Source organism: Castor canadensis, chromosome 17 (genome assembly GCF_047511655.1).
Source record: "Castor canadensis chromosome 17, mCasCan1.hap1v2, whole genome shotgun sequence".
In the NCBI taxonomy this organism is placed as follows: Eukaryota; Metazoa; Chordata; class Mammalia; order Rodentia; family Castoridae; genus Castor; species Castor canadensis.
The window spans coordinates 60,877,576-60,893,164 of record NC_133402.1 but is presented as its reverse complement, the minus strand read 5'-3'; the positions used below and the strand labels follow the sequence as shown (position 1 = coordinate 60,893,164).

At 43.8% G+C, this 15,589-nt stretch overlaps 1 protein-coding gene across 1 annotated transcript in view; it reads right to left on the bottom strand.

The window, feature by feature from the left end:
• The window catches only part of Clstn2 (calsyntenin 2), a 565,999-nt gene that overhangs the window by 77,501 nt on the left and 472,909 nt on the right, over positions 1–15,589 (bottom strand). Inside the window, exons 7-8 of the mRNA XM_074060266.1 lie at positions 9,320–9,568; positions 3,389–3,510 (exon numbers count right to left, since the gene is read on the bottom strand). Coding sequence (XP_073916367.1) covers positions 3,389–3,510; positions 9,320–9,568 — 371 coding nt within the window. The remainder of the gene's footprint in view (positions 1–3,388; positions 3,511–9,319; positions 9,569–15,589) is intronic.

Sequence of the window (15,589 nt, the reverse complement as noted above, 5' to 3'; positions counted from 1 at the left end):
GATGTGATCATGGCTACAATGCACTGAAGAAGTAGAGATGAGTGAGAATCAGTCCTGCTTGCAGGCACTCAGTGCAAAGTGAGCAGACAGGCAGTACAAGTAGGGTAACTGCAGTGCACTAAGTATGGAGTTCTGTATGGAATCCTAGGAACAGAGGGAAAGGAGGGGCAGAAGGGAGAGACAATGCTCCAGGCTGGTTTTCTGGGGAGAAGGCTTTATCACACATTCTGAGCATCAAATGACTTCTATCCAAGAAACTTCTGACTACACAGGCAGCTGAGTAAGGAAGAAGGTGGGTCATGTGCACTGTTGAGGTTTTCTACACCCTACTCACTGTGGCTTCCTTCAGAGGGAAGGTGATTGTTCAAGTGATCAGGGGCTTCTAGTTAAATATTTTTAATGTTAATTTCTTTAGCACTGAAATGGTATTGACTGAATAAGTGTGTCTTCCCCAAACTCACATTTTGTTTTGAATTGTTCACAAACATTTCCTACATAATCCAACATACAACAGAGAAATGGTATATCTTTTTCTTTCAATTTGCATACAATGGAAAAACAAGTATATATATATTTTTACAAAGTTAGACACTAGGGTGACAACCAAACTCACATTTTGAAACACTAAACCCCAATGTATTTGGAGATGGGGCCTTTGGGAGGCAATTGAGGTTAAGTGGTATCACAAAGGTGGAGTCCTATTATGATAATGCTGGCTTCTAATAAGAAGAGGACCAGACATCAGCACTGTCTCTCTCTGACACATGCAGACAGTGTAAAGGATTCCTCTGCAAGCTAAGAAGAGAGCCCCAATGGGAACTAAATCAGCAGGCACTTTGATCTTGGACTTCCCAGCCTCCTTAACTATGAGAAAATGTTAAGCCATCCAGACCAGGGTATTTGGTTATGGCAGCCTGAGCAGACTAAGATAATGACAAAGACAGAACTTGAACAAAGTGAATCTCTCTGAGACTGTCATAGAGTTTCATCAAGACTATGAACATTTTGCATTGGAGAGATAATTCTGATCTACACATTTAAGATGTTAAATTTGAACATGTTTTAAAATTTAAATTAACATTCTCACTATCAGAGACAGGAAGGGAAGGTGCTGGCTATAGTTTGCTGTGCGACTTTGGGCAAGTCACTGGGCTTTGGTCTCCTGTCTCACAGAGCCAGGAAAGGCCTGCCACAGAGTTGCCTCACAGCTATAGCATGCAGGGCACAGAATGAGTCCTATAAACGTACGTTAACGAGACCAGTATAGCTTGAAAGGTGTTCAGTAAATCTCAGCCTTTCCTTAAATTCACTTTATGAACAGATTTCAGAATTGCTAGATTCTGAAATATATTTATCTGTACGACCAGAATTCCTTCCTTGCCTATTTTTAATTTCAAACCCTGCAACTTCATTTGCCTGTATCCGTGCTTCTCCATCCCATCTCAGAAAATGCTGCAGGGTATCTATAATTATCTCTATCAGTGCAGCAATGTTCTTATTAAAAAAAAAAAACCTCACAATATGGACTTTATTTTAATCCACTACAATTTGTATTATGTATTTTAAAACATACCATAAAAGCCATCTGGCACTTTAGGACATAGCTGTGAGGTTGCTGAGAAATACAAACAATGTCAAGATTGTGCCATTTCTGCAGGGCCCAGAATTCCTAGCTTAGAGGAACACAGACTAATCCACATGCCATCTTTCCAGAATTCCTGGATCCAGCAGAATGGGATTTACTGGGAGGGGGTTAGGCAGTTGCCACTGACCCCCAAACATTTTTCTCCTGAGTTTGGAGTCTTTGATTTTGTCACATTTCCTGGAGCTCCGTTGGTGGGGATTTCAGAGATTACGAATTTTTGTTTCAAAGGGCATGTATGTGTACGTCTGTGAGGATGAAGCGAAGTGATCACACACATCTAACTGTGAATTAGTTCTCTCTGAGGTCAGTCCCACTGTGGGGTCTGGGGATTTAGGAGAGGACGGGGTATAGGAACAATAATAGGAGATAGAGGGTACAGGTTAGGAAACATTTGGCACAGACAAGGCAAGTCAGTACTATACACAATGAGCTTTGGAGGAAGAAAAGAAGCCTGAGGACCCCAGAATATAGAGGACCTCAGTATATAGAAAAGACAAAATAAACACAAGACAAAAGGCTGGGGCCCCAGGCAGTGAGAGTCTAACATGAGCATCAATCCATCTGTTTCTTTAAGCAGCACCTGTCATACACCCCCTGTCCCTGGCTGCTGGCATCTTCCCTTTTGATAACTTGTAACTGTTTTTTTTTTAAATAAACCAAAAACCCCAAACACCCCCAGCCCCTTTCAAATCTAAGTGAAGGCCTGCTCCACAGCTCTAGGCTTGCTACCCACACTTCCTCTGGGTGCAGCACCCCACTTCCCCAAGGAGTGAGTACAGGCCAGAGCTACACAGCCCTCAGAAATACACACTTCAAAGCTTTGGAATCAAGCCAGATGCTTGGTTTGTCATTGACAAGTGTGATGCAGTGGTCCTTGTGATCAAGTCATGAGGCTCAGGAGTGAGTCAGACTCTCCACTTCAGAAAAGAGCACACACTGCTCATGGTACTGTGTCACTGTCTATGTCAAAGTCTCCCAGGTCTCTGTTCTCCACCTCCTGTCACCATGAGCAAGTTGCACCATCACCTAAAGTAGGCAGCAGAGCACCAGAGGGGGGACATGGAGCACTGGCGATATAAAGATGTGCTAATAAATATCATAAACTTGCCTGATATTCAAGACAAGCCACTTTCCATGAGCTCAATGCAGAATAGATCAGAAAGATGCATGAGGGCAGGTCTGCTGGACCTGCAGAGTCACAGGTGGGGAGTATGGTCCTTCTCTCTCCCACTGACTTTTAGGAAGCAGGTTTCATCCTGACCTTAAGATGAAGGGTGCCTCTCTGAGATGATTTTTAAAGTGCTTATTAGTATATAAAAGTTGTACAAGGGGTTTCATTGTGACATTTCCATATATGTGTACAATGTACCCTAGTTTGATTCATCCCCTCTATTATTCTCCCTCTTCCCCCTTTCTTAAAATGACTTTGACAAGTTTCAAATTCATACATGTGTACAAAATACAGCCACCATTTTCAACTTCCTTTACCCTCCCTCTCTTATGAGTACTCCCCTCTTAACATGACCTGTTTACATTTCTGTCCTTCATTGTTTAAGCGTCTGTTCATTGTTCAGTGGGATTTTGCTGCGGTATTTTACCTGTAAATATATTATACTTTATGATTTTTTTTTTAAGCAGCAAGTGACTAGACCTAGAGGTATCTCTCCACTGCCATTACTCTGGGAGCAGAGGGATCAACCTTGCATAGGTGACAGTGGGACGGGTGTGCCCTGGGAGCCTTACCTGGTCCAGCTTCCAGTGGAACTCTGCAGGGCGGAAGGTGTCGGCCTGGTCGAAGTCCTTCCGCAAGAGGAAGACCAGGCGGCAGTTGTGCACGTAGAGAGCATAGTGATGCCGGTTCATTTCTGAAAAGCAGACGCAGAATTTGGGAAGTAAGAAAATCCCAGCCTTAGTCTCTGCCAGGGGAGTGTACGTGACACATCACTTAGCACAGTTCAAAGGACAAAGAAATGGGCTCTCCTTTCTCATTTACAACTGGTTCTGATGGATGTTCTAAGCACTTATAGTGGCGCTCACTGAAATGGAAGAGGAAGTCTCAGGAGGGCCCACAGCAAAACTTGTGCCCCTAAATCTGGCTGGGCTTTAAACACCAGCCCAACTTATACTCACATACTCCATCAGTTGCAGGATAAAAGTTACTCACTCAACTTGACAAGCAATTTTTCTTGGGTACAAACACGTCCAAGAAGGTTAAGGGGGCTCTCTGCTAACCACACAAGCTGCTCTGGGCTCCTTTAATGTAGTTGACTTTTCAGGAAGGTCCAAACGGTACATCTTTTTAGCCTACCTAATGTATGTCTAGAGGAACTAGCTCACATTTAGTTTAGTTGCTAGGAGGAGGGTGTAAATTGACTTTCCAGCACCACTCATAACTCTGTGTCTCTCCATAGCATGAATGATCACCAAATCCCCACACAAAAGCAATCCATGGGACCCTTTCCTCCTCTGTTACAAAAGCCTCCTTTCCTGCTTAGGAAATCTCATGTCAGGAGCCAGCCACGGATACCTGTAGCCATAAGACACTACCAACTGGCAGAAGAGGATCTGTTCTTTGACCAATACTTGGAAATTCATATTTTACTGTCATAGTACATAGGGAAATCTACCAGAGGCTCATTCTCCATAACTGTTGGGTGCATGAACAGGTGACTTTCGATTCAGACAGGCTTGCAGGGGAGCTCTGTGTTTCATGATACTGGGAGAGTTATTTAGCCTCATGGAACCCCAGTTATCTCAACTATGTAATGACAGGAATGGTAAGCTGTCCTAATGTAGGTTGTGACTTAGATATTGTGATTGATTCCTGCACAAGGTTTCTTGTAGAAAGTTTATGTGAGAGAAATCAACACCAATCCTGCTTCTAGGGTTGAGCTCTGATCGGCTTTGTCCAGAAAGGCTCTAGCATTCCCCCTGCCATAGGGATTGGTTCAGGATGGATGCCCATCTTCTGGACCATTCTTTTGGTCACAAGGGAGGACTCAGCTCAGGCCAGTAATAAGAGTGCTTTCCTGAGTAGTTCTGGGAAAAATCCTAGCAGAAACAAGCAGAAGAGACAGCTTTCCCTTTGGGAGTTGCAGTGTATAACTGGAAGGCTTGGAGCTGCTGCAGCTATAATTGCTAACATTAAATAGATACAAGTGTGGCACAGAGCTGAGAATTTGCAGAGAAGAGGAGCCAGAACCCTGATCACACTTTACTTTTTTAGGATGACTTTATGAAACCATCCCAGTGCTGGGCATTTTCAGCTAAAAGAACCCCACATTCCCTGCACTATTTTGGTTTTGCAGCAATCTGATATCAGTTGAATGTGAACTTCCCATTCCTTGTAACAGGAAGCATCTTAATTGATACAATGAGGAAATGTGTGTAAAGCATCTGCCCAGAACAGATGCTCAATGACTGTTAGTTATCCTAAAGACCATTACTGTGCCTCGGGAGCACAGCAACATAGAAAGTGGTGTCAGATGCTGTTTTACTCAAGTATTGCCGTTCTCCAGAATGTAACCCAAGAAGGGCAGGAAGGAGGATGGGCAGTTGCCAAGTGTGACCAGTGTCTGGATGACCACTGGATTGGCAAAATGTTCTCATCTGATTATAGGGAGCCTAGTAAATATTTCTTGTACCCCTCATGATCATGTAACTAATTTTATGTTAATAACTGTTGGGAAAATACAGGAAGAAAGAATTTATGCCTTTCTTAGCTTTATGTGGAGTCAGCAGAGGTTGGAGGTGAGGAGGTGGGCCAAGAAGAATGAAAGAACAGACTGCCTCTGCCAGAGCATCTTCTAGCCTAGGTGGTTTCTTCCTCCCTCCGCCTTATGGTTCTGGACTCCTGGAATTGAAGGGGCAGCTGTAACTCAGCCCACAAGCAGCAAGGAGGAGTGAAGTTCCCACTTCCTCTTACAGCAATCTTAATCCTTCTGAGGGGTTTTCTGTTCTCTGTGGGGATGTAGACACACCCCTTCATTTCCCACCAAGCAGGAGGACCACTGTAGCTCTGTTGGGCTGACAGCTCTGCCATTCTTGCCTTTGAGTGCTGGGTTAGGTTAGCCCCTGTCTCTTGGAAAGCCCAGTGTGGAAGTGACTAGCACTGTCCGTGGCCACTTATCATTCATTGCTTTTGGTTGAATCCAGAGGGAGTAGAAGACGGAGGCCAGGACAAGGGGATCCCTGCGGCAGGAGTAGATGTGTGGGTAGGAGGGGGTTGATAGAGAGAGGAGTTGTTGAGGAGGAATCATGAAGGGTAATCACAAAAAGCATCACTCACACAGGGAAGGGGGAGGCAATGGTGGATGAAGGCACCAGTGCCCCACAGGCAGACACTGCTATGTGTCCACTAAGCCCTGTCTCCTTTGCTCGTAGATACACAGTTTAATGCATTTCACAGCTTTCCCATGGAGAGGTGAGGCAACATGAGCACGTTCTGGCAAGTGGAAGGCGATTGGAAGTAAAACCTGCCATCCTGGCCAATAAGACCTTTCTATTCTAACTTCCTCTTCTGTGGCTGAGAATGGTGGCACCTAATGATGCAGAGATACTTGTGTCAGAATGTTTGGGCCAAGCAGAGCTTCCCTTGCCCTCCATACTCACATAAGGTCACTGGATGGTGCATGAGGGAAAACCATGAGGATGGTGTCAGCCATGGAGAGTTTTGTTTGGTGGTGGTGATAGTGACTTTCTTTTTCTCTTTGTCTCTTCCCAGCAATTAGCTTTTGCTGACTAATCAATTCTGCTATTCATCTATTTATAAATTACTTCACGATGGGCTGGCATTAACAACTTTTACTTATTACCAAACAGAAAGTAATGTGATCTTCATGAAGGGCAATTTGACAATTTGCATTAATAGCTTCTTAACATTTATGTTCTTTGATTTAGTAATTCAACTTCCAGTCAGGAAAAAATGAGAAATGTCCCAAAATTATATACCAGTATGCTCACGACAGCATTGCTTTACTTTCATTCAAAAGGAGGCAATCTAAACATTCAAAAAAAGGTAGCAAATCAAATGAATTGTGACAAATTCACATAGCTGAATTTTAACTTCCATTAATTTCTTTCTTTCTTAAACTTTTTGGCAGTACTGGGGTTTGAACTCGGGGTCTTCTGCTTGCTAGGCAGATGCTCTACCACTTGGGCCACTCCTCCATATGCAATTTATTTTCTTAAGAATATTTTATCACACAAAGAAATGATCTAGATATAGTTATATAAAGGAAACAGATAATAGTATCACATTATTATAAAAATATATTAAAATGGTAAGAACATTCTACATATGCATAGAAATAAAAATTACATTTTAATGAAATGTTATCAGATAATATCTCCCTAAGTGTTCAAATTTTGAGTGGTTTGTATATTTTGATACTTTTCTGTGCTTTTCAGGTTTCTACTCTAAGTGTGCATTGCTGTTATAACTGGAAACACTTTCTGAAATAATAATAAAAAAGCCCTGGTGAGGCTTTAAACTATTCTTAATATTTTGACTTAGGATAAGGATGTATTTACAGCTTTTTTTTTTTTTTTTTAGTCAGAGAAGTTAGAGAAAAATTTTCCATCTTCTCTGTGCCAATCTTGAGCTGCTGTAAAGTATGGTTTTCTACAAGGGTGATGGTGCACAGCATGGGCCTTTCTAATCTGGTGCTGCCCAGCTCGCTGGTGGACGGCTATGCTGACACCAGACATCTCTGTCTCATGAAGCTTTCAGCCATGACTGCCCAATACAGTCTCCTGAGATGCTGGTTTATGGACCCAGGGTGGGGCCCCGTATCTATATTTTCTTTTTACAAGTTTGCTGGTTTATTCTATTGAGAATCTCTGGTGCAACGGTCTGGCCCTGAAATATACCAAAAGAGGACCTAGGACCAACCCTGCTGTTCTTGGTATAAGTCTGCATTGTCCTAGGCCATCACGAGACCTTCCACACTCCTGTTGTCCCCTCTGTAGGGAGGGACTTCATGTCTGCTCTGCCTCCCAGAGCATTTGATACAGCTCAGAACTGACCATGTATGTGTGTGGCCCCTGAACCTCTCTCAGCTGCTTTGCATTTGTCTGAAGAGTTGTAAGCCATTGTCTCATTGTGTCTTTGGCTCCAGGACCAGGATAGTGGCACACCACCAGGTGTTGCCAGGGCCAGGCCACCAAGCTCAACTCCAAGCTTTAGAGCCAGCTCATGGAGAGTCCTTTCTGCCTGAAGGTCCAGAGACCTGTTGCTGGAACTGACTCCTTTATAGACTCATCTTGTGAGCAGGGAAGAACCAGGCACCATGCCTTAGTTTCCACATCCAGAAAACGCATTAATGTTATAAAGGTCAATTGCAATACAGAATGTGGAGGTTCTTGCAGAAGCATGAAGTAGAATAAAACAAGAAGCGGTAACAATGATAGTCATTTTAATGAAAATGATAATGGCAATATCAGGTAAATTCATGGAGTCCTGATTATACATCTGGTGCTACAAAATGATTTCAACTTTATTTCATGTTTATTTCCCCCATTTCACATATGGGGAAGTGGAGGCTTTCAAGGGTCACACTTAAGGTGTGGTCCAGATGAGACAGGAACTTTAGCTGTCTCACAGTGGGGTCTGAGCTGCCAGCCATTCCTTTGCCTTGTCTTCTTACTGTTATTCCTGTTATGGTTGTGACTTACTGGCTTTTTTTTTTTAAAAAGTTTTTTTTTTAAAAAGTTGTATTTGAAACAGGAAACTGTGAAATGAGAATTAAAGACAGACTTGCAAGTTTTGCGCAAGGGTGTATGTGTGTGCTTGCATGTGTGCTTTGGGTGTATGTGGGGTGCACAGAGTTCGGACTTAGTTGGATCTAAGGTGACATTCCCATTCTGATGCTTAGTAACTGTAGGTACCTAGTATGAGTTATTTAAACTCTCAAGGATGTTTTCTTACCCTTAAGATGAAAAACACAATAATTCCTTTATAAAATTGTTTGTAGTGGTGTGGAAAACTGATTAGAATAGTAACATCTACCACTAACCACACATTTTATGTTCCAGACACTGTTCTTAGCACCTCATGTATGTAAAGTCCCTTCATCCATCTAAAAACCCCACGGGGAAGAGAATACTATAATGATCACTTTATACACTGGGTAGGTAAGGCACAGAGAGGTTAAGCAACTTGCCCAAGGTCACAGAAGTAAAAAGGGATGGTGTAGGGAACTGCCTTGCCCAGGCTTAGCATGGTGAAAATGCACAACTGTGAGATGTCATTATTACAAACAGCAATGATTTCCAAACTACTACTTTGAATTAGGAGGACCCTTTGATTCAAAAGAAGGCTTTTGGAAATTTTTAATGTAATATTTTCAAGGTGGAAATATTTTATTGAGCAATGATGAAGATTCCTCTACCTTACCTATAGCAGCCCTAAAGCATTTCTGGGGATGCTGGGGTTCCAAGGAACCCAGTTTGAAGACCAATAATTGCAGCTTTTTCATTCTTTGTATCTGTACTCCTACTTTCCCTGCTTTCCTGTTGCTGTTTTACTCCATGCCCAGCAATTCAGCATCCAGAAATCCAGACACCAGAATATATTCCCAGAGCACCTGTGACACTCCTAATTTTCTATACATCCTCCACAGCTATGTCTGTGCCCAACCAGCTGGGACATAACAGCACGCTCTAGAGACTTACCTGTTTTGTCTGAGTTACAGAGGATGGTTTCCTTCTCTGCTCTCACACCAGGGCTGGGACCATGTTTCATCCACATGGTAATGGTGAACTGGTCTGTCAAATTCTTGGGCACAATCCCATCTGGAATCTTGGCACCCTGTCTGCCATCAAACTTGAAAATCATCTCACTGCTGTCCACTAGAAGTCCTGAAGTCCAATTGGTGGCTGCACTGGGGGATGGCAAGAGGTCAATGATGCCAGAGGAGGCTCCTGCAGGAGACACAGGACAGAGGAAAGAGAGCACAAAGGGTCAGTCCTCAGGGGTGGGTTTTACTCCTTAGTCAGGAAGGACTACTCAGTGTTTATACTGAGTGAGGATTGTGACTAGCCTTGAGCTAGGTGACTTGTGCAAAAAAAAAAAAAAATGCCATCACAGCTCCTGAATTGCTTCTGGTCTTCTTGGGGAGGCATCGGTAACTTGCAGACAAAAGTAATGCATGTTACAAGGCAGGGTACCTTCAACAATTAAATAGAAAGTGGTGTTGGGGAAGATTAGAGAGTCATGAGGATCTTGGGAGAGTATCTGGAGAAGGTCAAGGTTTGATTTGGATGGAGGGATGAATTCATGCACCCATGCAACCATTAATCCATTTATCATTTATTGAGCACTGACCATGCGCCTAGACCCCTGCTAGGTGCTGGCCACATGAAAGTGAATCAGACAGACAGTCCATTCCCTGGAAGAGCTCAGAGCCAACACGTTGCTGCAGAGTGGTCTAGGCTGTGACTCTGGAAAGGTCTAGGTCCTGATCATATCAGGAGTATGAACCATTTTGTGCTCACCACTCTTTTACAGCCACTTGTTGAGGCCAAATGGTAGCATGGCTGGAAACACAGGCTCTGAAGTCAGCAGCATTTGAATTTGATTTTGACACCTGGCAGCAAGGCTTAGTAGCTTTGTGACTTACTGGCAAGTTGTGTACCCTTTTGACTCTGTATTCCCTCTCTGCAGTGTGTGAGGTAGTGCCTAAGAGCATGCACTAGCATGCTTGCCATATGGTGAGTGTCCACTCAGTGTTAGCTGTAACTTTCTCATCAGAATCATTATGATCTCTGCTACCACTGTCTGTCCAGGCCAAGGGAGGACTTAATCTAAAGCAGTGTGAGTGTATGTGCAGAGTTTTGGGAGCAACACAGGGTGGCTTTGTGGAGGGAAGGCTAAAGGAAGAGGGAGAGGCTGGCCTGTCAGAGAAGACTGGACTATACTGTTCAGAGGCCACTGCTCAATGTCCAGAGAGGCTCTGTAAATTTCTGTTCCATACAGACAGGTCTCAGATTCTCAGGAAAGAAGAAGGTCTGGGAGATTCCTGTTATGTTCAAATAATAAGAAGAACTGGAGAGCCTAAGGTGTGTACGTGTGAGCCTAAGATGCCTGGGGGCTGTCTCCTGGAACAGCACATCTGTTCATTGTAAATGCCGATGGGTCTAGTGGATGATGGTTGTGTGTACTCTCTATTGTTTGTCAAGATCACTGAGTTTTTGACTTCTGTGTAGAAGAGCCTCAATGCATCTAGGATTTGGGTTTCGGGGTCAATTCATGAAAGAAAATCTATGGTTAAAATGATCCCCAAGATCCCTGAGGAAGGTGCCATACTGGAAACCAATATACTTCCTTTTCCCTCCAGTCTTGGAACAGACCATCAGTCTCATAGCCATTGGCTTGCAGTGGAAGGCTATGCTATGTGAAAAGTATGACTTCTTAGAGCCAAATGCTCTGCTTAGCACTGCAAGAGTTCCATGCTGTAGAACCACCATGCCTAAGAAAGTGGGAGACACCCTTATTTAGGGAAGTGTGGCCAGAATTAATGGCATTATTCATATGGGTATTTCCTAGAGATCTAACCTGTTACTGTACCTGACACAATAATGGGCCTTCAGTTACTATTTATAACTGCTCCTCCTGGCAATTCACAGAAAGCTCAGGTGCCGATGCAGTCCTTTGTCCATGCTCTACACCTCTCATTACATCTGTTCTCACTTTGTTTCCTTGACTGATATTAGCTATCTGAAAAATTAGTTCACACTCATGTTTTAAAGGCCAACAAAGCCTTTGCTTTCCTAAAGTGGCACCCTCCGTTGGTATTAGTAAGAAAGACATCTATTAAGGTGGATGTGGATAGAGACTTGTGGGTGGTTTGGGAGTGGGAGATACATGGTATTTTGAGGCAAATTCATTTTCCTAGCACTCACAGAATAACACAATATGGCAACAGCTTCTTTGACTCATAAGTGCATTGGGTCTGACACAAGGATTTTTCCAGCAGGAAGATAGCCAGTGACTGGGGCCACATGGAGCACTAGTTTCTGAAATCTGAAGGGATGGGCACAGAGATGTGGGCTGAACACTCAGGGCTCACAAACTCTAATTCACGTCAATGATGCCAACACAGTTTAATCAAGGCTGGGGACATCTTTGCCATTATGCAGCAGCCACACAGGAACCCTGGAATAGGGTTTGATAAGGCTGGAAACTCCACCTACTTTTGCATATGAACTTTGCTGTGCCTGTAGATATCACACTACAGTTACTGCCTTAGGCTAGTGAAGGAATCAATTGAAAATTTCCCCCAAACAGGGTTGCAAAAGGGAGGGAGGTTTATAGCAAGGACTAGTTTAAGCCAATAGAGGAGACAGGAAAGAGAGGCTGGGAGGTAAAAATGCTAACAGAATAAACTAGCCCTGCTATACAGATATAACTGATATTTACACAACTTTATTTTCATAGTTTTATAGGGATAACTTTATTATCTCCCTAAGAACTTTTTATTAGGCTTGAGTGGATACTAGACCTGAATTAATTAATGCTCCTTCTTAGTTACCTGTTGGTGTGGCAAATGCCACTAAGATTCCAGTTTACAAAACACCCAGGTTGAGTGAGCCCAGGATTGCAACCAGCTAGTCAGTGCACCCATCACCAAGGCTTCCCAGGTTCAAAGCCCAGGATCCCAACTGCATCGCCTCAGGGAATTTGGTGAGAGATCTTGTAAATTCCTGGGCATTTTGCAAACATGGAATGTGAGGCTCAGGGGTGGAGAAACAACTGACCAAGATTGCACAGTGACACAGGTAGCTAGAGACAAGTGCAGCTCTCAGACAACCAGACAATGTTCTGTCTGCCACACAGAAATGTCCCTGGGACCAGTCGACCTACCAAACACAGCACAGTCCCACAGGACCCCACCTCTCTATACAGGTGGCTGCTCCCACCCATGCTATTGAGGACAACATGTATCCTGGCAAGGCCACTGATGTGGAGCACTCTTGTCTTCCCTGTGGAGGGAGAGTGGTAGGTTAACCTCCCTGTCCCACAGATGTTGCCTGCCAGAAAGTATGAAGTGCATTTAACCAGATGGTGTAGACTGCCTGGAACTTAACAGACTGTTTTTCATTTCTTGGTACACTTAAACAAACTGGGAAAGATTTACTTCTTCCCAAGTTCTGTGTCTTCTCCCCAAGGGAAAGCAGAGGGTAAACAGGATGCATCACTCACTGAGACGGTGCGCCATCATCTGCACATCGGGGAGTATTTCAGTTGCAGCTTTGGAGCCTGTGATGGTCCCTGGAGCAGCCAATGCTGAGAATTCATATTGCTCCAGTGCAGAGCTGCAACCTGAGTGCTGGGGGATTTGAGCCATAGCTGAGCTCTCACTCCAGTCCTTGGTCCCTACCATGGTGAGAAAGCTGCTCTGAGGCCGCATGAGATATAGACAGAGGTGAATGAGGCAGATTTCAGAGCACACTATGGTGTAAGAGTGGAAAGGGGCTGGGCACCAGTAGCTTGTAATCCTAGCTACTTGAGAGGCTGAACTTGGGAGGATTGTGGTTCAAGTTCAGCCTGGAAAAACAGTTTGCAAGAAATCCATCTTCAAAATAACTAGAGCAAAATGGGCTAGAGGCATAGCTAAAGTTGTAGAGTGCCTTCTTTGCAAGTGTAAAGTTCTGAGTTCAAACCCCAGTTCCACTACAAAGATAAAATGAAAAGGGGGAAAAAAGGGTTAAAATGGGGCCTGAATTGGTGGTCACTGTTTGAACTTAGTTTATAGACCTGCATTCTGCTATGAATGACCTTAGTAAGGACAGATAGTGTCCTTAGAACTTCAAAGTGGGCCTGTGGGTGACTGGCATGGAGCTGTCAGGGTCCATCACAGGACATGTGACAGAGTGAGGATAAGTGGGAGGGTCTCAGAAGGAGGCACCAGTGCAATTAAGGAGCAAGGCTTATTCTATACTGTGTTCTCTGCATGGAAATCACACATGGGAACATGGCAGACATACAATATTTACTCCATATCATTTCAGTAAATGTTTACATAATGTTCAATCTATGCCAGGCACTGTCATGAAAACACAGGAATGAACCCGACAAAAATGGCTCAACCTTTGGGAACTCAGGGAGTATTTTACTTTAAAGAAGGAACTGTGAAATGGCTGGAGCAGTTCAGTGGTAGAGAGTCACAGGGGAAGCCAGGGAGACCCTTTACAAGTGCCTAATGGACCACCAGGACTGGGTGGCAGGGGAATTTATCTATTTGCAATATACCTCTCTTACCCATGGTATCAGCTCAGTCATTGCTCTGATGAATGAAATGAGTGCAAATGATGTGTTAGATCAGGGCAGAAGTTCTTCATGGCTAGTCCATGATTCACCATGGTTTTTTCCCATCTGCCCTGAGATCAACAATGTTCTATACAGAGGCTGTGCCATCAGCCTGGATCCTCTGTTGGGGAGCCATGATGGAGCAGATCAGCAGCCAATTGAATAAAGACGTGTGGAAGGAATGGTAAACCTGTGATTTCAAGCCAATGAGATTGTGAAATCCTCTGTTACTGCAGAATAACCTGTCTTTTCCTGACTGATAATTCAGGTAAATGACTGATATCAGCAGCTCTATGTGTCTATCTGCATACCTGAAGCATAGGTAAAGAGGAGTCCCTGATATCCTTTCAGGAGCTTATACCCTAGTGGGGCTACAATCAAGCTATCATTCCACCACTAGAATCCTGGAAAAGAAAGGTTTTTTCTCAAGTCCCCAAGGCCTTGAAATCAGAAGCCTGAATTTCTAGGGCTATGGATACCTACCCAGAAAACCATGGATTCTCATAGCTCCTAAAAAATTGTATTTAAAAAAATATGTCTGTCTTCCCAGGAGACTGAATTGTTAAGTGTGTTTATTAATCTCTATATTATTTCAAGATTTAGCACAGCATTTGAACAGGTAATACATAATAATAAATACATGACTGAAAGAAGGAGTCCTCTATAAAAATCTGCTGGCTCACAAGTGTACAAATCCAAAGAACACTGGTTGTCTGCACTATTTTTAATAGCATGAGTCACTTGATTTTAATAGCATGCTTATAGTCTGAGGCCTTTCTTCAACAGGACTTGTCCTGGGAGCTCTTGACTCACAAACAAAACAGCTGCCCCTAGCATGGTATACGGGAGGTACCAGCCAGCTGCCAGGAGCCCTGTGGTTCCCCGAAGGAACAGCTCCTGACCTCTCTGTTACAAAGGGCATATGCACCACAAAGTATTTTTATATTTCATATAATATGTAGTGACTCAAGGTCGCTGAAGTGGGCCCTCTCTTGGGCTGTTGTTAATGTCAAATTTGATTTAGCTGCGAGGTCTCACTGGGGCTTCTTCATGCATTTCATATTCAACACAGTTCTGTAACACTTTGCCTCTGGAAAGCCGGGTACTGTAATGGTAGGCCTTTCACCTGAATCCCTGAAATTGGAAGAAGTGATAAGCAGTTGTTCAGCTTCTCCAAAAAGCCTGGCTTTATGTAAAACCAGAGGAGTAGGGACCAATTTAGGCTATATCTGGCCTACAAGCTGAATGGGACACAGGTTCAGGGCCCTCCATTGGCTTTGTCTACATGGAGGCATCTCCACATAGAAACCTCAGGAAGCAACATGACCAACACCCAGGGCATCTCTGGGTCCATTTCAGGAGCTGCCATTCAGGTACTTCCTGACATCAGGCCTGATGCCATCTCTTGTCCACTGTCCCCTTAAACAGGATTCTCTCTCATTGTCTGCCAAAGAGTCAGTGCCACAGGAAGAGGAAGCAGGCAGACAATGACAAGACAATGACCCTCTGGGAAAACATCCCTGGCTGGATCACTGCTCAATCATAGCACCACAGAGGAAGCTCCAGAGCTCCAGCCATTATGGAAGCACAAGACACACCCCAGTGTGCACAGGGTGAGGGACTAGGGACTGAAG